We start from the raw sequence: 24,695 nt of genomic DNA on the forward strand, positions 1-24,695 counted from the left end.
TCTTCTTCTTCTTCTTCTTCTTCTTCTTCTTCTTCTTCTTCTTCTTCACAGGTCTGGGCAGTCTAGCAAAGGAACTTGGGATCCCGAGTTCAGTGCTAGGAAGGACATTGACCTCTTGAACCCTACAGCTAATCTCTGCTCACCAGTCCCCATGGGTCACTTCCATCTGTAGGCAGTCATGGTTCCTCTGTCCACTATCCAAGACCCTCCCGGGTACCAGGAAAACCTGAGGGACAATACCAGGAAGCCAGGCCCCCACCAAGCCAGGCTTGAGTCAGTGCCCAGCCCCGGCCTGGCTGGGGACCTCCTTTCCATTAGAACTCTCTAGTTCATGCTCAGTCTGTCCCGCCACTTCAGGGAAACTGAGGCCCAGAGAAAGGAGAGTGTTAGTTGGTCAAGCCACTCAGTGAAGGGATTTGTGGCCCCGCCCCCGCTGTTTATTTTTCCCTAGGCAGACTGGGGTCCGGTGGGCTCTGCAGCAGGCTTTGGCCACAGTGGACAAACAGCCCTTGTTAAAGGAGGAAGCTCTCTTCCCTTTTGGAGGGTGGAGAGGCATGACATGAGGCCAGCCTGAGGGGGTGAAGGGAGTCGTTGTGAAGCTAATTGAGGGTGTTGCCCTGAAAGTCTCACTAACCCCAGCCCAGCCTGTCACCAAGGTCTGGGCAATGCCAAGACCCCTTGGGCCTCTAGAGTTACCTGGGTCTAAAGTGGGCATCGTGGAACCCTCGGCTTCACCAAGACGGCATTGTAGAATCACAGCCGGAAAGTTTGTAAAGCCAGCTCTGTAAGCAGTGGGAGGACCAGGGGACAGTGTGTCCTTGCCTGTCTGTCACCCAGCAAGCCCTCTCAGAAGAAAGGTGTGTGTGTACATAAGTACATGCGTGACTGTTCCCAGATAGAGAGCTAGGATATGTGTTTCCTGACCTGCCCTAGGCATGCTATGTCAACAGAGTGGCAACGGGACCTGGCCCAAGCAGGTTACCATGATGACCAGATGATTGATCATCCAAACTTCTGAGAAGGGAAAGGCAATGGTCAGGATTGTGCCGGGGCTGCAGGCACAATTATCATTGATGCGCCCCACCCACCCCTAGCCAGCCTTACTTCCTTTGCCTCAGTTTCCACAGCTGTGAAGTTGTTTTATTGCGCTAAAAGTGTCTGTCTTGTGTCGCAGCCCTCAAAGCCTGCTGTCTGGCCTGGGAACTCAACTCAGACGTCATTTGTCTCTTGGGAGGGGCTGCATCTGAGGACAGTCCCCGAAGCCATGCTTTCCACAGGCCCTCACTGAAGCTCCCGGCTGTGCCAGGAGGCAGCAGTGAGAACAATAGGCCATCGTGACTATTTATTGAGCACTTACTGTGTGCCAGGCTTGCCTTCTTAGAGCTTCTTGGCAGCCTTAGAAGGAATGACTTCATTCCACAGATAGAGAGGGGCCGAATTTCACAGATAGTAGAACTCCAGCTTAGAGAAGCAAAGTTCCTTTTTACAAAGTTACAAGCCAGTTTGCAAATTTGGGACTGGGCCTTCTGGGGCGTGTGGCCCAAGCCTGTTTCTTTGCTAAAGATAACAGAGATGCCTGGGGTCTTGGCTTGGATGGGTGGCTCTCTTGAGTTCCAGAGCTGGCTGGCTCCCTTCCAAATGGCAGCTCTGGAAGTCAGGGAGGGTTTGAATGCCTCCAACCCATCCCCTGGCACCCAGACAGGCTCTTGAGGCCAGTGCCATGCCTATTAGCTCACGGTTATATTTGGGCTTGGGTGCAGTGGTGCTGGCAGACAGGAAGGAGGGGTGGAGGCTGGGAGGGAGCCCCTTAGTGAGCAGGCTCAACATTGTCAGCAGCGGATGGCAGAGCCACGGGGAGAAGATGAGGAAATAAAAACGAACTGCCAGGCCGCCTCCCAGCTAGCCAGAATGCCCCTCTGTTTCTTCATTCTCTGCCCAAGTGGCCAGCCCTGCCCGCCTGTGAGTCAGGCCTGCCTGCGTGGGCCAGGCCACCCCTTACCTGAAAGAAGTCTGTGCAGACCATGACACAGGACCTTTGTCACCCACCAGGAAGCAGCGTCTTTCAAAATGGAACGGTGTGGAGGCACTGGGGCCTCAAGATCCCAGAAACCCAGGCTCCTCTAAGAGCCTTCCTCTCCAGGCCTCATCCCTCTACTCTCTGGAAGCTGGAGGGAAGCCCAAAGAGTCATAGGCCTGTGTAAGGTGTACAAGGCTTTAGGCTAATGATGGCCTTGATGTACTGCCCATGGGATTAGAACCCATAGCCAGGAAGGTCCCCAGCAGGCCAATCCCCTGCCCCCTCCCCAGCCTATAACCAGGATCTCAGATGCCCAGGTCCCTCCTAGAGTGTGCAGCTGTCCAGGGAGCAGTGATATGCAGGAGAGGGATTCAGACAGAACTGAGGGTCCATGGCAGTGTCTGCCTTCATTCCTGCTGGTGTTGTGGACAAGCAAGCCGAGCCTGTCCAAAGTGACATCACCTCAGATCTGAGGCGGACAACTGAGACTCTCCCAGGGGACTCTCTCTGATTATAGGCTTATCATGGCTTTTCAGGTGGGCTTGCAAGGCCTACTTCACCAATGAGGAAGCAGACTTAAGGAGACGGAGCCTCGTGGCAGAGCTGCTCCAGTGGCCGGAGGTGGAAGGAGGCCTTGACTGGAGCCTTGGGAGGCTGGACAGTGCCCTGCCTGTCCTTCACTCACAGCTGTGCTGTCTCTTCTCCGCAGGCCCAGCTCCCAGTGAGGAGGCAGGGACCAAGGCCCGCTTCCAACTGTCTGATGACGTGGAGGAGGGATCCTGGGCAGCCTCAGTGCTGGACCAACAGGACAACGTCCTCTCGCTGCAGTTCTGCACCCCTGCCAATGCTCCTGTTGGCCAGTACCGCCTCAGCCTGGAGGCGTCTACCGGCTACCAAGGCTCCAGCTTCGTGCTGGGTCACTTCATCCTGCTCTTCAATGCCTGGTGCCCAGGTCAGCTATTTTCTATCTGTGGTGCTGGGGAGAGGCAGGAACCAGTGGATGAGGTGTCAAAGAGGACTCGGTGGGGCTCCTGCTCCAGCCTCATAATCAGGATTCTTTTGTCATCCCTGTTTATAGACAAGGAAGCCAAGTAGCTCATCTGACACCAAAGGCTGTATTCCAGGTCTGGGGCCCGTGAGTTCCTGCGGCACTAGGAACCAGGTGTCTAAATCCATTCGGCTGCTGTCACAGACTCCCATGGATGGTTTATAAACATGGCTGACAGTGCTGGGGATTGGGAGATACAGTATCAAAACAGGGGTCACCTCCAGTGAGGGCCTTCTTTCTATGACCCAACACGGCCCAAAGCGACATGTGGTAAGAGAGGCCCAAACCCTTCTACAGTCACCGAAACCTCCCCAACTCACACCATTATCTTGGGGATTAAGTTACAAGGCAGAAGACTGTATTGTGGCTCAAGAGTCCGCATTAGGGGAGAGATACCCAGTTTATGGCCAGGGCCAGACACTGTGCCCACTCTGTTCAGGAGGCCCTGCTTTGTACTCATCCAGGTTGGCTGGAGGATGGGAAAGTGAGCGAGGCACAGCAGAGGCCCAGGGTCTGACTCATAGCTACCTCCTTCCACAGCTGCTCAGGGGTTGGAGATTTCAGTATCCTTGTTGCTGAGACAGGAAATTGAGACTCAGAGAAGTTAAGAGGCTTTTAGAAGCCCCTTCAGTCAGCTAAGGGACAGTGGCAAAGGAAGAAAGAGAGGTGAGCTGGGAAAAGCTGGGTACTTCCCAGGCTGGGAAGTACCTCCCAGACTCAGTTTCCCCATCTCATCAGCAAGCATGCAGCCTGTCTTGTTTCCTTTTTGCTCTGACACAGTGAGGCAAGAGGGGACTCTCAGGCCACCCAGCCTGGGAATTTAGCAGCCTTCCAGGCTAGCCCAGAGTCTGGCTTTTGCTGGTTAGGCAACCCTTTCTCTGTATCATTGCTTGTTTCCTTTTCTTCTCTATTTTGGGACATTTTATGACATACTTACAGAAAGGCTTTAAAAATTCTTCTGGTATGCCTACTTTGGCTTTTATTTCTAATTCTAATGGATGCCAGAACACCCTTTTATTTTTTGTTTTTATTTAATTAATTAATCTTATTTTGAGGCACGGTCTCATGTAATTCAGGTTGGCCTCCACCTCACTGTGTAGCTGAGGGTGACCTTGACCTTTTGCTTCCACACCCAGTTAAAAATACCCTCTTTCCCATTTTGTGGGGCCGAAAAGATGGCTCAGTGGTTAAAAGCTCTGGCTGCTCATCCAAAGGATCAGGGTTTGATTCCCTGAACAAACACAGCAGATAACAGCCATCTGTAACTTCATTTCAAGGAGATCTGGTGCCCTCTTCTGACTTCCTTGGTGGTGCACATACATACATGCGAGCAACACACACACACACAAACACACACACACACACCTTTTTATCAGAACATGGACATTACCCCGGGAACTCAGTTGTCTGCTTTCATGGGTTAATTTCCACTCTGTCCATGTGCACCTGGAGAAATTGCCCATTCATTGCACTTAGAAATTGCTATTTCCAAAATTGTCTCTACCAAACATGAAAGGCCAGGCCTGCTATCAGGCCTATAATCCTAATACTTGAAAGCAGAGCAGAAAGATTGTGAGCTCAAGGCTAGACTGGGCAACTGGGTGACCCTGTCCCAAAATAAAAAGCAAAGAGCAGGCGGGGATGGAGCTCAGTTGAGCACTTGATGAGCATGCTTGAAGTCTGGGTTCCATATCCAGCACCCAAACCAAACAAAGCCTCAGTTGGATCATAGTGTAATCGGTTAAAATCTGCTTTCTCTGGAAGTTGTCTCCAGATCTGTGCACAGCGCTCTGAACACAGCTGCCCAGTCTTTCCAACACTCCCAATGCCTTGTGCTTTGCCCAGATGGACTGCAATTGTCTGGTGCCCTGTTTACAGCCCAGATGTCACCCCCAGTGGCCTGTGGGGTGTCTCCAAGAGGACATGATGCAGGAATTGTTTAGAACAGAGGTGGCTTTGCTGAGACAAACTATGGTTTGTTTGGGTGAAGCAAGAACCCTTGCCAACCCGCAGGGTTTTAGAACTCAGGACAGAGGAAGGGAAGCTCCCGGGGATGTCCCCTTCTGCCTCAGCCTTACCCTGCCCTGAACGTTGGAGCAGGTCCCAGCCAAGCAGAACAACAAGTGAGTAAGGTGACCCACACGGCAGGGCCTGGGAGAGGCAGGAAGTTGGGCTTTGGAGGGGGCAGCTGTAGGGGAGGAAATTTTCAGGATGGATGGGAAAGGCTGGTTCTGCCTGGAAATGGGAGCCCCTGCCCTGGATCCAAGGCCATAGGATAGGAGCAGCAGGATTCTGGCTTCTTGTCCTCAGGGCTCTCAACTTTCCCAGAAGTCAGAGCCATAGTCCTGATACCACACGTGCTAACCACATTCCATGTGGTAGCCTGGAATAACGCTTTCTCTTTCCCTCTCCCTCCTCAGTGTTTACAGAGCTCAGAACTGGAACGCAGAGATGCCGGGCACTGCACAGGTCTCTCTCTGGAGGTCTAACCTTGCCTCGTAGCAGCCCTAGGACTCTTTCTCCAGCGGGGACTAGAGTCTGCCATTCTTTTAGGCACCGTGACTATTTTTATTTCTTTTAAAGAAAAAGAAAGGGCTGGGATGTGCCTAGGTTTTTAGGGTACTAACCTAGCATATGTGAAGCCCCGGGTTTGATCCCTAGCACCACGAAAACTAGGCAGGGTAGCAGACACTTGTAATCCCAGCACTCAAGAGGTAGAGGCAGGAGGATCAGAAATACAAGGTCACCTTTAACTACATAAGGGATTTGAAGTCAGCCTGGGATCCTAGAGACCCTGCCTTTAAAAGTATTTTTTTTTAAGTGAACATTTCATTGTGTGATATTAAGACATCAACCATAGTTGAATTTTCTCTGTGATGGTGGGAGAAATTCGTAGATACTAGATACCCAAGCCAGGCCAAGGGCTCACCTGAGTCATCACGAGGCACTGGGTTTCCCTTCCCAGCCTCAGTTTCCCCTCCTTTGAGGCAGACATTGTAAAGCCAGTTTGACCACCAAGCCTCAGCCTCCTTGGCTCTCTGTCCTCCCCACTTGTCACAGGGAATCCTGTGACCCACATCTTGTCTGGGACAAAGCTTCAGCACCCGTGTCCTCACTTATGTTACCATCCCCCAGCCTCCTCAGCCATGTCTCAGGGAGCCACCCTGATCCCAAAGCTGCCAGGCTCCACTCCCTGGGACTGTAGTCACCCTTCCTTCATGTCTTTCTGACTCTGGTGCCTTCTCCCCAGGGAGTCCGGGACGTTCCCAGGATGGCTTCAGGTTCTGTTCCCAGCACCTCACATCTGCCACACCTTTCAGTTTTAGGCAGTTCCAAGAGGTGCTGAGGTAGGCTCAAAGGTCCAGGTCACATCGAAAATGAACGTCAGTGCTGGGCGGTGGTGGCGCACACTTTTAATCCCTGCACTCAGGAGGCAGAGGCAGGTGGATGTGTGTGAGTTTGTCTACAGAGGGAATTTCAGGACAGCCAGGGCTACACGGAGAAACTGTGTTTTGAAAACAAAACAAAAAATTAAATTGAATTACATTAAATTAAAAAAAAATAACATCAAGATCAAGCACCAAGGGCTTTCTAATCCAGCCCTCCCCATGACTCATTTGGATGTTAGCTTTCTCAACTGCCTCAGTTTCCCTGTCTTTCTTTAACATAGAGCTCGTGGAAGATTAAGTAGATTCATGTGTGTTCTGCTCTCAGCAAAGCTCCGGGCACGTTGGGAAGGTGGATGTGTGACAGGCTTGTCTTCAAATGATGTGACCTGATGAGTAGCCTCTCTATTGAGAGAGGCTTGGACTAGAGAGTCAGCTCCCAGCTGCCATGTTGCACGGTCCCTGGCTTGCCCGCTCAAGCTGAGACCCCTTTCTTCCGTCCACAGCGGATGACGTGTACCTAGACTCAGAGGAGGAGCGAAGGGAATACGTCCTTACCCAGCAGGGCTTCATCTACCAGGGATCCGCCAAGTTCATCAAGAGTGTGCCTTGGAACTTCGGGCAGGTAGGACAGTGCCTGCCCCTCGTGGTGACTGCTGCATCACAAGCAGCCTGTGTTTGGGGAGCCTGAGATTTCAAGACGTGAGTGGGCTGCAGAGTCACCCATTCCATCCTATTAGGAATGCCCAGACGTTAGGGTGCAGGCCCAGAGAGACCTAAGGCCTAGACCAGCACAGGCAGCACCCCCGGGACTAGGGTGGGGCAAGGATCAGGGGAGCCTGTAAAGCAGTGAAGCCGGCTGGGGTTCTCAGAGGAGGGGGCAGAGAAGACCCTCGGAGAAGGCAGATCTGGGTAGGGTTGGAGCGTACCTTCTCAAGGCATTCCCAGGATGTTCTCTGGCTGTCCAGAGAACATCTTCTTGTATCAGCCACTGCTCAGAAACAAACAAGCCTAATACATAAATGGCTGGAATGAAAAACCATCACCAGTGTGAGGCTGTGGCGTCTGGGCTGGGCTGAATGCAGACTGCTGGCTATCGTTCTCTAGTTTCTGGTTCCCAGCCAGGGCCGGTTCTGTAAACCTCAGGTCTCATTTTCTCCATTATCCAGCATCCCAGAAAACCTCTTGACCTTGTAGAAAAAAAAAAAAAAAAAAAAACTTATAAAGCAGAACCATAGCACCCAGTTCCTGGTATGTCGGGGGTCTCCTGGGGTGGAGCCCATCTTGAGCCATCTCCCTGAGCCTTTGGATCAGAGTCTGAGGTTCAGACCCAGAAAGCTCTCCTTGAGGGTAGGGAAGTCCTCCTGTACGCCTCCGGGTCATGCCGACCACAGCTTCCTCATGAGGGATCATAGCAGCATAGGCAGCTGGGCTGTGGGAGTAAGGGAGCCATGTCTCCGTGACGCATAAACCCCACACAAGTCATCCTCTGCTCCCATGGCTTTGCATTCTCTTCTGAGAAACAGGGTCACATCCCTGCCTTGGGACCTCCAAGGTTCTGCTTTGCAAAGACTTAAGGGAGAGGGGGCCATCATGGAGGGCTTTTAGAAGCAGGAAGCATTTGAGCTGGGCTTTGAAAAGCAAGGAAGAGTTTGCCACACAGGAGGCAAGCACCGTGGGATGGACTCAGAGGTGGGCAAGTTTATATCCTGTCTGAGAAGGGTGGGTAAAGGCGCCCTAAGAGGTGAGATGGGGAAAATCCTGCTTGTCAATGTCTCTGAGCACCATTGGGCTGATGGCAATAGAGAGCCACAGCAAGCCCTAGAGGGCTGTGTTGTAGCAGGGAAGGTCATGCTGGGGCAGAGCTTGGTCCAGAACGGTACCACAAGACGAGGAGCAAAGGTAGGAGGGAGAATGCTTGGGTGCCGGATGGGCATGCCCCTCCCCCTCTTCATACCCATGTTTCCCAGATGTCACACTGTTCCCTCCCAGGCCTTCAGCAGCTGGCATCCTGGGGATGTCCGGAACCAGCCAGACTCCCATTCACTAGTGAGATGGAGTGGGGCTCCTGCAGCTGTCGGGGTGTAGGACAGCTTCCTGTTGAGGCTGGCAATCCATGTCCTTGTTCTGTTGTGTGCTTGGACACAGTTTGAAGATGGGATCCTGGACACCTGCTTGATGCTCTTGGATGTGAACCCCAAGTTCCTGAAGGACCGAAGCCGGGACTGCTCACGCCGCAGCAGTCCCATCTATGTGGGCCGGGTGGTGAGCGGCATGGTGAGTGGGGGGTGGCTCTGGCAGGCTACTCCCTTCTGGGATGATGAGGAGGACTTGGGGGCAGGAGAAGGTCTCGGCAAAAGGAGTTTAGAAAGTTTTACACAAACGAGGTTCCCAGTGCAACTCATTGAGCCATTCACCCAGCAAATTGACCAACAGCCACTAATGTCCTGGGCGCGAGGGTAGAGCTGGCTCTAAACCTGGTGCGGTCCCCAGAGCTGACTGGGAGGAAAAGATAGACAGTGAATGCCAACGCCTTGGGGAGAAGCTGGAGCAGAGTGAGCAAGGGGAGTGGGTAGGTTCAGAAGGAGCTGGGTGGGCGTGGCCAGAGCACACACATGGCATCCGACACAGTGCCTTATGGCCTGAGGACCAGAATTTGGTTTCTGTTCTGGAAGCGATGAGCATTTAGAGATAAATGGGGCCGGTATGGGTGTCTGTGAAACTCAAATCACACTGTGCCACTTGGGAGTGACCCTGGATTCACAGGGCAGGTTCAGCCCCGGGAATCGAATTCTTGGCTGCGGCTCTGCTAGGATTCTGTCTCCTGAGCCCTTGGCTGCACCCCCAGTTGTCCCTAACACCCCATCTGCTGCACTGTGGCACATGGCCTCTGCGGCCCTTCATTCTGGGACGGCCTGATATGATGCCTTGCTGTCTGCATGCTCCCCCTGACCCACCCATCATCTTGGCCCTGGCTTTGTTTCCCATGATGCTCTGTTGATTACAGGTCAACTGCAATGATGACCAGGGTGTGCTTCTGGGCCGCTGGGACAACAATTATGGAGATGGTGTCAGTCCCATGGCCTGGATCGGCAGCGTGGACATCCTGAGGCGCTGGAAGGAGCATGGCTGCCAGCAAGTCAAGTACGGGCAGTGCTGGGTGTTCGCGGCCGTGGCCTGCACAGGTGAGCTGCGGCTGGGCAGTCTGCGGCCAGTCCCAGGGAGACCCCATTTCAGTACTGTTTCTGCCGTTAAGACACTGTGGGTTCTGGAGAATGGGGCAACTTGTTAGCCCATTTCCTGCCTTCCTTTTCCCCATGGATCCCATACCTTGGCTCCTTTCTCTAGGACACCTTCTCCCCATGGGACCTCCTGAAGTCTCCTGGAGGGATTCGGTACCCCTGCCTCCCACCTAGGTGCCTTTTGTCTCTGGCTGTGGCTACCTTCCAGGCTGGCATGTAAAGAGACAAGGGGACCTCAGTCAACTCCACGGCTCAGAAACCCAGGGAGCAATGCTTGGCCTATTTCTCATCTGTAGGTGGACTTAGGCCAGAGAATCAAGGTCTCCAAGCCTCAGTTTCCCCATCTGAGAGATAGAGGTGACAGTGATGAACTGATCGCAGGGAGCCCTGGACAATGCCACAGGCCGAGAATGGCTTGGCTGGGATGCCCACACGTCAAGGATTCCAGGGCATCTTGGTGGCTCCCTGCATTTTCTCAGCGCTGCACACTCAGCAGCACCAACCACACTGATATTTGCCTTGGAGAGCATGTGACATGCTGGCTGCCCCATAGTGCCCTCCAGTGTGGCTCCGGGCACTAGGCAGATACATGACACTTCCCCACCCTTGCTTCTCTCTGAATCACCACATCCTAGCGAGCTGCTATTATTAGCTCCTTTTCCTCAATGGGAAATGGAAGAGAGAGGGGAGTGACTTGCTCAAGGTCACACAGCTGGATCAGGGCACAGTCTCGCCCTGAACCAGGTATGCATCGCTCAGGGGGAAGCCCCATGTCCTTAGACTGTGGTGATGACGTCTCTCAGGACACTGTCCCTGGGACAGCAAACAGGCAACACAGTCTCCTGCCTGCGCCCAGAGGCACACTGCGTGTGCAACAAGGCCTAGCCAGGGCTTACACCAGCTTCAGATGAGGCTACAGGAACCAGGCAAGAGGTAGCAGGTCACTGCTGCCCCTCCCCCTCCAAGCACGTCTGTGTCTCCTGGCCAGAAGCCAGGGCCATCTGGGGAAGCTCTTTCCCGGGCCAATGTAGGGCAAAGGCCGAATTCCCCTCCTACTTCAAAGAATCAAAGTCAGTCAAAAGGAAAAGTAAAACCTGAGTCCAGTGGCTGGCGCTCACTGTGGACTCTTCATTCTGATTCCATCTCTTGGACGTTCAATTTCTTTTTCTGAGAATCTATCCCTTCTACAGTAAGGGCTGAGCATGTCTCAGTGCTGTGCCCTGCTTGCTTAGTGGGTCCAAGGCCCTTGCAAAGAAGCAAAGAAACAGAAGAGCTGGTAGAGCACTTGCTTACCTAGAATATACAAGGCCCTGGTTTGAACCCCACCAAAGGTCGCATGCCTGCAATCTCAGAACACAGGAGACGAAGGCAGGGGGATCAAGAACAGAAGTTCAAAGTTCAATGGTTGAAGGTCACCCTCGACCACATAGCTAGGCGAAGCAGGGATACATAAGACCCTGTCTCAAAAGCAAATTAAAGCAGGGGTGGGAGGCACTCATGATTCTTGACCCCTGTCTGTGTTGAGTTTGCTGAGTTGAGCTTAGTCTACACAGAGCACCTAGCACCTTGCTCCGCCCTCTGCTGTTCCTGGGCCTTTCTGACCTCTCACATCCTCTGCCCTTTGCTGCTGGGCCTTGCAGGCTAGAGGAATGCTGGAGTGGAGTGTGGAAAGAGGTGATCAGGGATCAGGGGCCCCAGTGGAGATCTGGTTTTGATGTCCAGTGCTATGGGAGCCACTGAAGGTTTTATTTATATTTTAGAGTGATGAGAGAGGGACGTGGTGGGCACAGGGTGACCAGCCAGGTAGGCACCATTGCCAGGCAAGAGTGGCAGGCACATAACTTCACCATCTGGCCAGTGGGCCCATTGTTCCCTGGGGTGCAGATGGGCCTACAGAGGCCTGAGCTGGGCAGCTTTGTCCTGAGCCTCAGCAACAATGTGGACCCTTCTCCATCCCCCCCCCCCACTGCCCAACCCTCAGTGTTGCGGTGCCTTGGCATCCCTACCAGAGTGGTGACCAACTACTACTCGGCCCACGACCAGAACAGCAACCTGCTCATCGAGTACTTCCGCAATGAGTTCGGGGAGCTGGAGAGCAGCAAGAGCGAGATGATCTGGTGAGAGGCCGTGGGAAGGCTGGGAGGGGGCACCCGTGAAGCTTCCTGGAATAAGCCACGATTGAACTGGGCCTCAGCTGCTGACCAGGAATGGGCAGGGGAACTGGGCTGGAGAAAGCCGGGTGGAGTCAGCTGAGAGGCGGGAAGCCCACCACAGGCAGCCCTGGAAGAGATGGCAGGGGGAACAGGGAGAGGATGGGAGTCTGGAATGTGAGTTGGGATCTGGCTGGCTTCTGGGGCCACGCTCAGCTTCAGAGTGGGAGAGGACTGAGCCAATCATAGACCAGGATGGAGCGGGGAACTAAAGCCAGGGTGTTCCCTGTGGGTGAAGAGGAGGGTCTGGACCAGGCAAGGACTGAGGGCAGGAAAGGAGCTAAAACCAAGGAATTGAGAGGTTAGTCAGTGAGAGTTGGAGGTGCTGAAAGGGCTCAGAGATAGCACAAGGTCAGAGGACAAGAATGAGTCCCCACTAAGGAGGTTGCTACGGAGACAGCTCCAAGGGAGGACAGAGAGGTGGGTCTAGGATTTCCTGGTCTCCTGTAGGCCATGGTGGGTAGCATTTGTGGGAAGTGACAGAAAAACTGTCTGTCTTCCACCTCTGTCCCCAACTAGGAATTTCCACTGCTGGGTGGAGTCCTGGATGACCAGGCCGGACCTACAGCCGGGCTATGAGGGGTGGCAGGCCATTGACCCCACACCACAGGAGAAGAGCGAAGGTGGGCAGGGACATCACGATTCCTGAGGGGGAGGGAGCTGGCATGGAGAAGCTACACCATGGTGGGACTGAGATGCGAGCCAAGGCCAGTAATGAGGTGGCAGCCCCCTATTTGTGTGTTCACAGTGTACTTCTTTAGGTATGGTGCGAACAATTAAGAAAAAGCAACATCTTCACCCTCTCCCAAAATAGGACCGTCATTCACCCACTGTTTCCAGCGATTCCAAATGTGATGTTTGTATGTGTCAGACAGACAGACAGATGGCACCAAGTCAAGGTCTGAGAAAGCACATGGATGTTCTCTCAGAATATTTTTTAAATACACAGAATCCAAGGCACAGGAATACACAGATCATCAAAGTTATAGAAGGCTCTAGGGGAAAAATAATCCTTTATGGCACAGTAACGCTTGTTCCTTGGTGGAGCAAGTTCTACTGCCAGGGCCCGTGTATATGACATGACAGCTCCTGCTGTCTGGGACCACTACAGTGATGAGAAATGTCTCTGGTTCTTGCTGGTGACAGTTGTAAGTGCTCCTGTGCTTTGTCACTTTGTCATCAGAGGACAAGCTGCCAGAGCGCAGTGACTTAAAGATGTCATCTTTATACATCTAAAGCCACTGGACCTTAGGTTCTGTTGGAGGCTGGGCAGGACTGTGGAGTTGGTGATGAGCATCAGTGTTAGGCGGCCTCTTTGGAGCCTTGTCCGTAACCACTGTGACATTTCTGTGACTTCAATTTTCATTTGCTGTGACCGTGTCTCGTGAACATCTACACCCATTGCTGGCCCCCAACACTGTAGGTGTGGACGGTGTCAGGCAGTTTCACCTCCGTAAACCCAGATCGCCCGTTCAGCACTGGCTGAGCCCAAGCTGTGGCAGGCTTTGATTTCCACTCAACATACCCAGCCGTTGGGAGTGGGACCCGGCCTCCCGGTGCTCTTAAGATGCGTTGGGGTACACTTCTGTTTGATTTATCAAAGATGGTGGAGCTTTAGACGGAGACCTTTACCTCTCTGGTTCATGAACCATCATGAACCAGATGCAAATGACCCCAAGTAAAACACAGCTCGGAGAAGTGACTGACTCGGCCAGAGTCACACAGCTAACAGGAGGCTGAGCTCAGACTCGAATGCCAGTATCCTGTTCTCGAGTCTGTGTCTCGAATCCTCATCCCAGGTGCCTTCTGGGAATGGCTTCTGTGGTCAGAGTTGTCTGGTCCCAGGAGCTTCAGCGTGTGGTCCAATCAATCACGGAGGGGTCTGGTGTCACCCTCTGACGGTCCTTCCCTCTAACCCCTAACAGGGACATACTGCTGCGGCCCAGTCTCCGTGCGGGCCATCAAGGAGGGTGACCTGAGCACCAAGTACGACGCTCCCTTCGTGTTTGCCGAGGTCAATGCTGACGTGGTGGATTGGATCCGGCAGGAAGACGGGTCTTTGCACAAGTCCATCAACAGTTCCCTGGTCGTGGGGCAGAAGATCAGCACTAAGAGTGTGGGCCGTGATGACCGGGAAGACATCACCCACACTTACAAGTACCCCGAGGGTAGGTGCCTGCACTCTCCGAGCCTTTAACCTAGCCTTGCAGATAACCACCTGGTTTTACCAGCCTATCAGGCTTGTCTATATGTCAGTGTTACATTTGGCAATCTATGTACATCAGTGGCCCATGGACTACGTTCTAGTTCAAGAAACTCCTCAAGAGGAGGTGCAGACTTTGGGGCGTAGTGGTAAAGAGTGATTTGTTTAGAAAACTCATTCAACAAAAAGATTCTGTCTGAGTGGACACTGGGGTACATGCCTGTAATCCCAACTACTTGAAAAAGATAAGACAAGAGAATCATGAGTTCAAGACTAACACAGTGAGGACCTTTATCTTAAAAAAAAATATATTTTTTTTTTAATCTGGAGAGAGAAAGGGTGAAAGACAGGCTAAGGTGTATGTGTGTGTCTGTGTGGATTATGTGCACAGGAGCCTGCAGCTAGAGAACAGAGGTGACGCCAGTATCTTCCTCCATTGCTCTCCATTCTTAAAAAGACTTATTTTTTTTTTATTCATGTGCATATGCCTGCATGTGTGTGCTCTTGAGTGTGTGTGTGTGTGTGTGTGTGTGTGTGTGTGTGTGTGTGCCCAAGGAGTCCAGGAGGCCCTGGAGCTGGAGTTTGGCTTGACCGATGTGGGCACTGGGAACTGAACTAAGGTCCCTGGAAGAACAGGAAGTTCTCCTAACCCCTGAGCATCTCTCCAACCTTACCTTCTTCTTTGAGTCAGAGTCTCGCACTGAACCCAGCACTCACCAGTCATCTAAACTGGCTGGCTAGTGGACTACGGAGAGCCTCTTATGTGTAGCTCCCAGCTCTGGGGCTACAGACGTGCACTGCCATGCCTGGCTTTTCCATGGGTGCCGGGGATCTCAAGTCCTCACACTTGCACAGTAGGCACTGACTCAGCCATGGCCCCGTCCATCCTTGTCACCCTGGTTTGTCTGACTCTTTGATTCTTAGTAAAACCGGAGAGCATAGCTGCTATATAGAGAGACGTGTACCTCAGGAGGAAAACTGACAGTGACCATGTTGTGTGTTATGATATTAATGAGGAGGGGCAGGGGCAGGGTCTTCAGCTATAATACATCTATGCTAGAAAAGCTTGCAGTCCAGAGAGGCCTCGGAAGAGCATTCCTGGAAACCAGATAATAACAGGATCAGTCCCACCCAGAAGGCAGCATCTTTCTCTTGCCCTTGGCAAATCAGTCAGGGGAAGGCTTTGAGAGACCAACTGGGCGCATCCACCAGCCTACTCGATATGAAGTTCCCCAAGTGACACTGTGTGCCAGCCCTCGTGACACTTACAGAGGCATCCTAGAGACTGACGGCAATCTTTGCCTTGGCCTGGCCCCTGACTCCAAGGCTGCCTGGGAGTTAGCACTGTCCGAACATGCTCTAGCTGGAAATGATAAGACAGGAGAAAACATGCTTTCTCTGGCCGATGATAGAAAAACAGACTGAGGCAGAAGGGAGTACTTGCTGCTCTAACAAGGAACCATGGTTTGGTTCCCAGCACCAGCACCCACATGGTGGCTCACGACCATTGGTAACTCCCAACCTCACAGAATCTGACTCCCTCTTTGGGCCTCCGTGGGCACCAGATGTGCATATACTGAACATGCAGATAAGCACTGGCGCACATAAAATAAATACGTCTTCTAAAAATGAAAAACAGATATGCACCTAATAAAATAAAGGGCACGCCGGAGGTGGATGGCGCACAGAAAGAAATGGTTGTTTCCGCTGGAGGCGTCGGCAGTAGGCTGCCGAGGGAAAGGCAGTCAGCTGGAGTAGACCCCGTACAAACAGATCATTGCGCCCCTGCTTCAGGTGCGCCAGCTGCTGCTGCGGCTCCGAGTGTGGCCCGAGGAGAAATAGAATGTAACCCTGACTCTGGAGCTTCCAGGGTGAGGGGTAAACACATGAACGGAAAACCGAGGAAGGCGTGGTAGGAAAAGCTGTCTCGGGAGAGGGGTCGTTTCAGGCTGGATCCCGAGGGTCTTCAGGGGTTCAGCTGTGGAGAGTAGCGTACGCCTTCCTCCTCCTAGCACAGTGGAGAAGGGGTTCCCTCGGGGCTGCTCCGAGTCAGCAGGACTCTGAAAGCCAGCCTGCCCCGCCCCAACACTTCCCCGTCGACCCTTGTTGCAGGTCCGATCAGGGTTCTCTTCTCTGTTGTCCAGGGTCGCCCGAGGAGAGGGAAGCCTTCACCAGGGCCAACCACCTGAACAAACTGGCGGAGAAGGAGGAGACGGGGGTGGCCATGCGGATCCGCGTCGGGGAGAGCATGAGCATGGGCAATGACTTTGACGTGTTTGCCCACATCGGGAATGACACCTCCGAGAGCCGCGAGTGCCGCCTCCTGCTGTGCGCCCGGACTGTCAGCTATAACGGGGTGATGGGGCCCGAGTGCGGCACGGAGGACCTCAATCTGACCCTGGACCCCTTCTCTGGTAAGGCTCTGCCTGCCCGGGGCATCCAGTGCTTCACATGTGCACCTCACCTCCCAAACCCTCCCCTGGCATCGCCAGGGCCAAGCCCTGTTCTAAGCACTTTCTTAGTATCATAAAGTGTGTATGTACGTGTGTGTGTGTGTGTGTGTGCGCGTGTACGCACGCACGCATCTGTCTCCACCTCCTAGCACTGCCACTACAAGCCTGTTTTTTTTTGTTGTTGTTGTTGTTGTATTTTTTTTTTCACTCCTGTTCCAGGGATGGAACTTGGGTTCTTAGGCTTGTAAGGCAAGCCCTTTATTGACTGAGGGGGCCTCCCCCAGCCTCCCAGCAGGCTTAGTTCTTGTAGCTAAAAGATAAGTGGGAGCCGGTATAATGGAGCACACCTGTGAGCCCAGTTCTCTAGGTGTTGAGAGTTTGAAGCCAGCCTAGGCTACACAGTGATACCCTGTCTCAAAAAGAAAAAAGGTGTGTTTGTTGCGGGGGAGGGTGTAGCTTCCATCACTGCACCCATTTTCTCGATGAGGAGACAGAGGCCAGAGTAGTCAAGTCCCTCCCCCAGAGTTGTGTCGTTGTGTAAGAGGACTGGGCTTTGAGCCCGTCCTGTTTCATGGCATCTTCCCATGACCCCTGCTGGCTTACCCAGCCCCTGTACTCTTCTGTCACAGCTAATCCCCTTCCTCCGTGTTCTCCTAAAATTGTTCTGGCCCCAGAGGTCACACACTGAGCTAGCACAGTGCCAGGACACAGTCCAGCTCCTTAACCCTTCCCTGCCATGCCCTTTGGGGAAGACAAAGGGACTGGGACCCGGTGCTAGTACTACTCCTCCCTGCCACTGGGTGAAGAATCGCCTTGCCACCTCTGAGTTCCTCTCCACTGGGCTCGTGGGGGTCAGCACTGAGAGCCTACGTGACCTGCCTAGAGAGGGGGAAGGCCCAAGCTGTTCCCCTGCCCTCCTCCTGCCTGCTCAGAGTTTCTCCTCTCCCCCAGGCCATCCATCCAGCTCTGGCCCAGCCCAGCTTTCCTAGGCAGACAAGCTGTGTTCAGGCCGGCTCTTGACTCTTCTCTCCTGAGCCTGGCAAATCCCCTTAGCCCCGGGTCTCCGCACTAACGCCACTCATAATGCAAGATGTATTATGAAGCAAGTGGGACCCACATGGCTTTTGCCTCTGCCACCTGCACAGTGCACAGACTGGCAAGGCGGCCATGCCCAGCACATGAAGCAGCAGCACCATGTCCCCTGGTGGACAGCCTCGGGGCCTCAGAGCAGATGTGGAGTCACTGTGGTCGGGGCCCAGTGCCATGCTTCTGTTTCAGTGTGAGATCCGGGGAGACCGAGAGGCCGGTCTTTCCTTACCATCGTGGTGTCAACTCAGGGCATCTCCACCACCTTGATGGACGGCATGGGAAGGATCCAAATGACACCTCCATGTCTAAATCCCAAGAGTAAGAGGCAGGGGCTTGTCACCATGGGTACATGGGGCAGCCTGGGTAACCATATTCTAATTGCCACCGCCTGCTGCTGTTGCCCTGGACAACACAGTTGTAGTTCCCCAAACAGGCCACAGACGCCCCATTTGTACAAAGGCCAGGCCCTCTTTTAAGGCCCTCCAGCTGATACTACTCACTTGAGCCTTTCATGAGCTACCCGGAGGGAGGCAGAGCGGCATGAGATGAACCTAAATGCCAGGTGCCTTACTCCCAGCCATGGAGTCATCTCTTCCTCAAAGCACCTGCAGTGTGATTCAGGAGCTCCAGCCAGTTCCACAGTTCACCTGAGGATGCCCTGCCTGCCAGGAACCCATGAGGGACAGCACAGAGATCAGGGAAGACAGGGCAGGAGCCCTGTGTGCTGGGCTCTGGCTAGAAGGCACAGCTAGACCAACATGGCCTACTGGGGCTTCCAAAGCCAAGGTCAGCTTGAGACTGACTCTTTTCCTCCTTGGCAGCATTGCTGCTGCTTACTGCTCTTTGATGATACGATCTGGGGACTTCCATGTGCTAATGGACAGGAAGCCAGGCCCAGGACAGCTGAATGGAGTCAGATGCTCCCCCTTCCTCCATCCTGCTCTCCTCCCTCAGCACCAGTAGGTCAGGAAAGCAGTCAGTGTGGTTCAGTGACCATCCCCAGGGAATCTTCTAGAACAGGGCATAATGTCCAAGGGAGGACCAAAGCTGACTACATTCAGTTTCTCCTCCCAGCCAGCACATGGCCCAAGGCCAAGGCCTGGTTACTGATCTGTGAACAGCGGCTCTCCAGGACCTGGCCTTCTGGCAAAGCCATGTCTTCTTAGTGTCCAGTGTTTCCTCTTTCTGTTTTGCCCTCAGGGTGGGGCCGGTCATTCCAGCCTTTAGTCCTTGTGGGCACAGGACTTCGCTCCTCGGTCACGTCAGCAGGCTGGAGCAGGCCCCTCTTCGGAAGGCCACCCATGGTCTATCTTTTCTAAACCCTGTGCCACACGCTGCTTGAGCCAACAATGGGCAGGCCACTGCTCCCTCAGCTTTGTCAGTCCTCCTGCGGACCTGAGCAGCAGTGACGGGGCGGAGCAGTGCTGATTTGCCTTAGGCTCCGCAGACCTTTCCAGTCTGCTCATTATCAATTAGCTCTGGCCACTGTGTCATGAACGATCTACCAGGGTGGAGCAAGCAGGACTTCGTTGGTTTGGATTTCTATTTATGGTGGTGTTAGTTTACTACAAATAATGATGAACATCTTCCCTTAGCAAAAGATGGTGGTGATGATGGTGGTGATGGTGATGGTGGTGGTGGTGATGATGGTAGTGGTGAAGACAATGATAAGGTTAAAAATATAAAGTGAGTGATAGAAAAATAGCATGTAAAATATAAGGGTCATACTGGTATGTGACAGTCATTCCAGTAGGGATATGTAAATGCCGGCCTAAAAGGGGAGGGGACAGCCCTGCTGTCAGAGTGCTAGCTGCTCCCTAGACCTCGATGATGCAAGAAGGTTGGCTGGATGCCAGGGAGTTCAGGGAAAATCCCTGCAGAACTTTGTTTCCCAGGGAACCCAGGAGGAAAAGGGTCTTGCCCAGGGTCTCAGTGACTGAGGAGACAGGACGGGTTGTGCAAGCCAGTAGACCCCAGCTCCTGGCTCCTTTCTCCAAACCCTCCTGCTTCCCACAGACTCCTGCTGCCCTCTGGCCTCCATTTTCTTGCCAAAAAAAAAAAAAAAGAGAGAGAGAGAGATTAAGCCCACCCTCAGCCCTTCAGTGGTGTGCTATTGCTCTGGTCAGAGCTCTGCCCTGCATATGCTGCGTGACCCCAGGAAGAGAGGGAACAGAGAGGGTAGTCATGCTGCTAGGCTCACACAGCCGGTTGGTGAGCAATTCCTGGCAGAGGCATGTCTTCATCTGTAAAAATAGGTCAAGGCTGTGGGCCCAGTGGGGAGTGAGTTCTCCCTCAGAGGGAAGGTGGTGCTGGCAATATGATTCAGGCGCCTGGGTGGCATGTTCAGCTGTGTGATGATACATGGCAATACTATTTTGCTTGCCCAGGCCCCGGCTTCCTTGCCTGTAAGCTGGGTGGTGATCAAAGCACAGCCATGCATGGGTTGTCAAGAAGGCAAAATGGGAGGCATTGGGAGAGGCATGGTGTCCAGCAGTCAGCTGCCATCTTCCTCCTGCATCACCTGGTACCTCCCTGCCCCATTCAGGAAACCCTCCCCAGTCTCCTAACTGCCCAGACTACCCAGGCACTAGTAGTAAGTCTTAGAAGAAACAGAGGCATACAGCTGGGAATACATCCCAGGGAGGGTGCTTGCTTGGTGCACATGAGGCTCTGGGGTCTGTCCAGGGATGGTGGTGCATGTCTGTCACCCCAGCAGTTGGTTGGATCCAGCCTTCCCAACTCACACACCACACGTCACGCTGCCCTCCCTCTCCCTCATCACAGAGAACAGCATCCCTCTTCGCATCCTCTACGAGAAGTACAGTGAGAGCCTGACGGAGTCAAACCTCATCAAGGTGCGGGGTCTCCTCATTGAGCCAGCTGCCAACAGCTACGTGTTGGCCGAGAGAGACCTCTACCTGGAGAACCCTGAAATCAAAATCCGGGTAAGGAGCAGATGGGGCCCCAGGACAGCCCTCTCATGCATGCACCTGCTTTCCTGCAGCCTGGAACCTTTCTGGGTCCTCGTGGAAGGAGGGTACCACAAAGCTAAGAGAATGAAGGCCTTGAAGCCTCCAGGAAGGGCACCTAGAGCCTGGGGTGGGAGGCGTGGTGGTTGGGATCTGGAACCCAGGTATCCTTAAAAGGCCAGTGTGCCCTCCTTGGTAGTACTGCTTGGAGCCAAAGAAGGGTGACAAGCATGGTAGCCCAGGCTTGTGCCTGGGAGGCTCTGAAGATGCTCATTCACCCTTCTGACCCCCAGTTCATTCCTCTGTGGGACAGGCTCAGTGCTGGGACCCAGGGATGCTGTGAGAATCTAAGGTTGTCCATAGGAAGCAGCTAGGACCATGCCCTGCACAGTTGGAGGCTTGGTAAAAGCCTACTGTGCCTTCGTCACCATCCTCCTCCCAACCCTCTCCTGAAGTGCCCCTGAGCTCCAGACACAGTCGCTCTAGAGTACCTCATTGTCATGGGCCAGAGTCTGCCAAATGCTTGCACACCTTAGCTTATCCATCCTGAAGAACCAGCAGCATTCTCTTATCAGCAAACCAGGGCTCAGAGAGGGTTTGCTCTCCCCAGTCACACAGTAGAGGAGGGCAAAGTCAGCTTAGCTCCAGTCCTGTCCGCCAGCTTTGGACCCCTGGACACAGGAGGCCTTTCATGTCAGCTAGAGCCTCAGTGAAGCTTTATGAAAGAGATGTGGGAACACCCATCATCTGCATTTTGCAGATAGGAAACCCAGTCACCAAGATGTGTCCTAGCGGCTGGCAGAGCTGGGAGCGACTTCTTTTAGCAAACACTGGGAGAGGTTCCGTGGGCATCCAGCCTGGCTCCCTCACCCTAACCTTCATCTGCACCCCTTCCAGGTCCTGGGGGAGCCCAAGCAGAACCGCAAACTGGTGGCTGAGGTGTCCCTGAGGAACCCACTCTCTGAGCCCCTGTTCGACTGCGTCTTCACCGTGGAGGGGGCTGGCCTGACCAAGGAGCAGAAGTCTGTGGAGATGTAAGTGCTGGGCACGCAGGTCTCGGGGAGGAGGAAGTTGGAGCCAGGAGTCAAGGCCCTTGAACCCAGCCCACCCTGTAGTCCACTCCACTCCTCCTGTGCTTATCGGCATCCCACCCACCGTGAACCCTCCAAGCCAGGGTGCCTTCAGGTGCTTTTTCAACTCACAGGATGCTAACTGCAGGTCATTCCCACACCAGCACACACCCGACCGGGGACACATCAGTCATTCCGTGCTGCCTCCACACAGCCCTCACAGAACTCGGATGTCCACACACGTGTCCGCGTGAACATGCACACACAGGCATGGGCGTGTCCTCGTCCATTCACATCTACACAGGCCCATAGAACGACACATGCTGGTTTTTCTTTCCACTGCCGTGCAATTCACACGATCAGAACAGATCAAGTGCATGCATGCTCCCATGTGATGTGTTGTCTCTTTCCTGAGCTGAGCGTGTCCATGTTACTCCCAGCCTACTGCCAGCGCACATGGGCACATCTGCTCACCGCATATGCTCACACCTATACATACTTGTACACACGAGAACATGTTATGCATACTGTCTCACATACATCCAAACTTGTGTACATGTTCAAATGCACCCACATGTACACACACACACACACACACACACACACACACACACACACACATACACGCACACACACTACTTTCGGAGGCCCAGTCCTGCAGAGGCCATGAGCTGGGCCCATTATTAACACCGGCCTTAGCTTCCATCACCGAGGCCCTGGCCTAAGTCCTAGTGTGTCTTCATGGCTGCCATGTTCCCATGGCAGCCAGGCCTGTTTCCTCACCCTCTTTCTTTCTGCAGCTCAGACCCTGTGCCAGCAGGAGATCTGGCCAAGGTGCGGGTCGACCTGTTCCCGACTGACTTCGGCCTCCACAAGCTGGTGGTGAACTTCCAGTGTGACAAGCTGAAGTCCGTGAAGGGTTACCGGAACGTCATCATCGGGCCTGCCTAAGGGACCCCTTCGCCCAGCCCCACCTCACCTGCTGCCAACCCTCAACTCAACCTGGTCTTTATCCTGAGATAATGAGCAACTTCACCCCTCTGGGCTGACATGGCTGCCTGGAGGCTCTTTGGAAGGAATGTACTTCTGGCCCATCGTGTTCCTCTGGATCTACTTCCCCGTCTGTCCCCTTAGCTGTGAGGAATGTTCTGTGCCAACACAGTGGGAACCCTGGCCTTGGAAGACCAGAGCTAGGGGAAGAGGAGAGCCATTGCCAGCATTGTTTGAACAGTCCCTAGAGCTTTGGAAAAAGCACAAGGGATGGCGAGCCCACTGGCTCAATGAAGGAACCAGCTGCCCCGGCCATCCGTCTCCCAGCCACCTCCTCCCTGAAAGGGAGCTACTGTGTCATAAGCACCTTAAGTCCTTGCAGGGCTGTCAGCCTGTTCGGTGTCCAAGAGAAGCTTCAGGGTGGAAACTGAGGCTTCCCATGCTGTGCGGTGCCAGTGGGCAGGCCATCACTCGCAGGGCCTGTGGGTGAGCCCAGAAACAGGGCTTGTGCCATCTGGCTTGGAATCTAGCAATCCATCTGAGACAGCAGCCCTGACCGGAGAGTGTCAGAGAGGCCACGTGGGGGCCAGTCCGGAAGGACACAGTTTGGGTGAGGAGGTGAAGAAAGGGCAGGGAGGCTGGGGAGCTGGGGGCCTAGGTTTAAGCTCCAAAGGGGGCCACACTCTGTTCTCCTCTTCTGAGCTTGATCCTCCTTTACCTGAGCAGTGATTTGCAAGCCCACCTCCAGGGTCTCTTGATCCTGTGCTTCAAAAGCCTACCACCCAGGCCCAGGGTACCTCTGGGGAGGAGACAGCAGCACTAGGCCTGTGCCCAGGCTGTCCTGCATCTCACCTATGCCCAGGTTCCTCAGATGCAGTTCCAGCACTGCCCACAAGCTGCCTGCACAGCGCCTAGACTTGATTTCACAGAAGGAGCCTTAACTGTCCATGCTGGTCACTACCCACCAGGGCCACGCCTCCACAGGCCCTTCTTCCCCAGCCTGCATCCCCAGGCACAACACTTGTCTCCAGAAAAGCGTGGGGGACTAGGGTCATCATCCTGAGTTGGCCAACTACTACCTCTCCGTGGCTGGGCCTGCAAGCTGGAAGACTGCGGCGGTGGAAGGGGGAGGAGTGTCTCCGGGTGATGAGGTCAGAGGCTCTGGGATCCCCTAAAATCCCAGAGGAGAGCCTGGGGAGAATCACGCCGATGCCTTTAACACGTCCCGCTTGACACAGAGGATTTCGCCACGAGCCGTGTACCTGCCCCGTTCCTGCACAGCTTCTGCTGGTTTGTCCGAGCTTCAGGTTCCCAGCAGGCAGTAGGCATGCTTTCGAAGCCTATGTGAGCACTAAAATAAAGGTCTATTTTTCACATTCAAACATGGTCTGCCCTGTCCTTTGGGAGCTGCTGAGGGTGGTGGGTGGCACTCACAACTGTGCCCTCTCCCGGCTTCCTCACCCAAGCCTTAACCCGGCCCCACACTTTCCTGGCTCTCCAGGCTCCACACACAAACCCCTGTCCTTAGCAGAGCCAGGAACTTCCTGGGTCCCCCAGTGTCCTTACCTCTCACGTACCTCTTAGTCTCTGCCGTTCCCTGTGCCTAAAATACCCTTCCTTGTCTTTCCTTGTCTACTTGGCTTAACACCAAAGTCTTACCTTTGGTAGTGTTTTAGGATAACAAGCCACAATGTGGTGGTGTGTAACTATAATCCTAGCTCCAGGATATAATTCCAGTTCACTGGCCAAACAGCTCAGCCTGCTTGGTGAGCTAGCTCCAGGCCAATTAGAGACCCTGTCTCAAAAAGCGAGATGGACAATGCCTGAGAAATGACACCTGAGGGTTGGCATTTGGTATACACACACACACACTAAACACAATATACACAGGAGTATTATTATTTTATTATTAATTTTTATTATTAAAATACCTCTTTTATTATTACTTTTAGTGACTTATTACTATTCCTATTAGTTGCTGCAAGAAACTGCAGAGGCAGGCTGATCTGGCTAATCCT

General features: G+C 53.6%; 1 protein-coding gene across 1 annotated transcript in view; it reads left to right on the forward strand.

Moving 5' to 3' along the window:
• Tgm2 (transglutaminase 2) overlaps positions 1 to 24,059 on the forward strand; it is a 28,574-nt gene extending 4,515 nt beyond the window's left edge. Inside the window, exons 3-13 of the mRNA XM_055602393.1 lie at positions 2,727 to 2,969; positions 6,958 to 7,076; positions 8,600 to 8,728; positions 9,459 to 9,636; positions 11,675 to 11,810; positions 12,423 to 12,526; positions 13,829 to 14,071; positions 16,251 to 16,520; positions 20,433 to 20,593; positions 21,515 to 21,651; positions 22,488 to 24,059. Coding sequence (XP_055458368.1) covers positions 2,727 to 2,969; positions 6,958 to 7,076; positions 8,600 to 8,728; positions 9,459 to 9,636; positions 11,675 to 11,810; positions 12,423 to 12,526; positions 13,829 to 14,071; positions 16,251 to 16,520; positions 20,433 to 20,593; positions 21,515 to 21,651; positions 22,488 to 22,638 — 1,871 coding nt within the window. The 3' untranslated portion in view covers positions 22,639 to 24,059. The remainder of the gene's footprint in view (positions 1 to 2,726; positions 2,970 to 6,957; positions 7,077 to 8,599; positions 8,729 to 9,458; positions 9,637 to 11,674; positions 11,811 to 12,422; positions 12,527 to 13,828; positions 14,072 to 16,250; positions 16,521 to 20,432; positions 20,594 to 21,514; positions 21,652 to 22,487) is intronic.
• Positions 24,060 to 24,695: the final 636 nt, after the last annotated feature.

Source organism: Psammomys obesus, unplaced genomic scaffold (assembly GCF_907164565.1).
Source record: "Psammomys obesus unplaced genomic scaffold, mPsaObe1.curated_primary_1811, whole genome shotgun sequence".
NCBI lineage: Eukaryota > Metazoa > Chordata > Mammalia > Rodentia > Muridae > Psammomys > Psammomys obesus.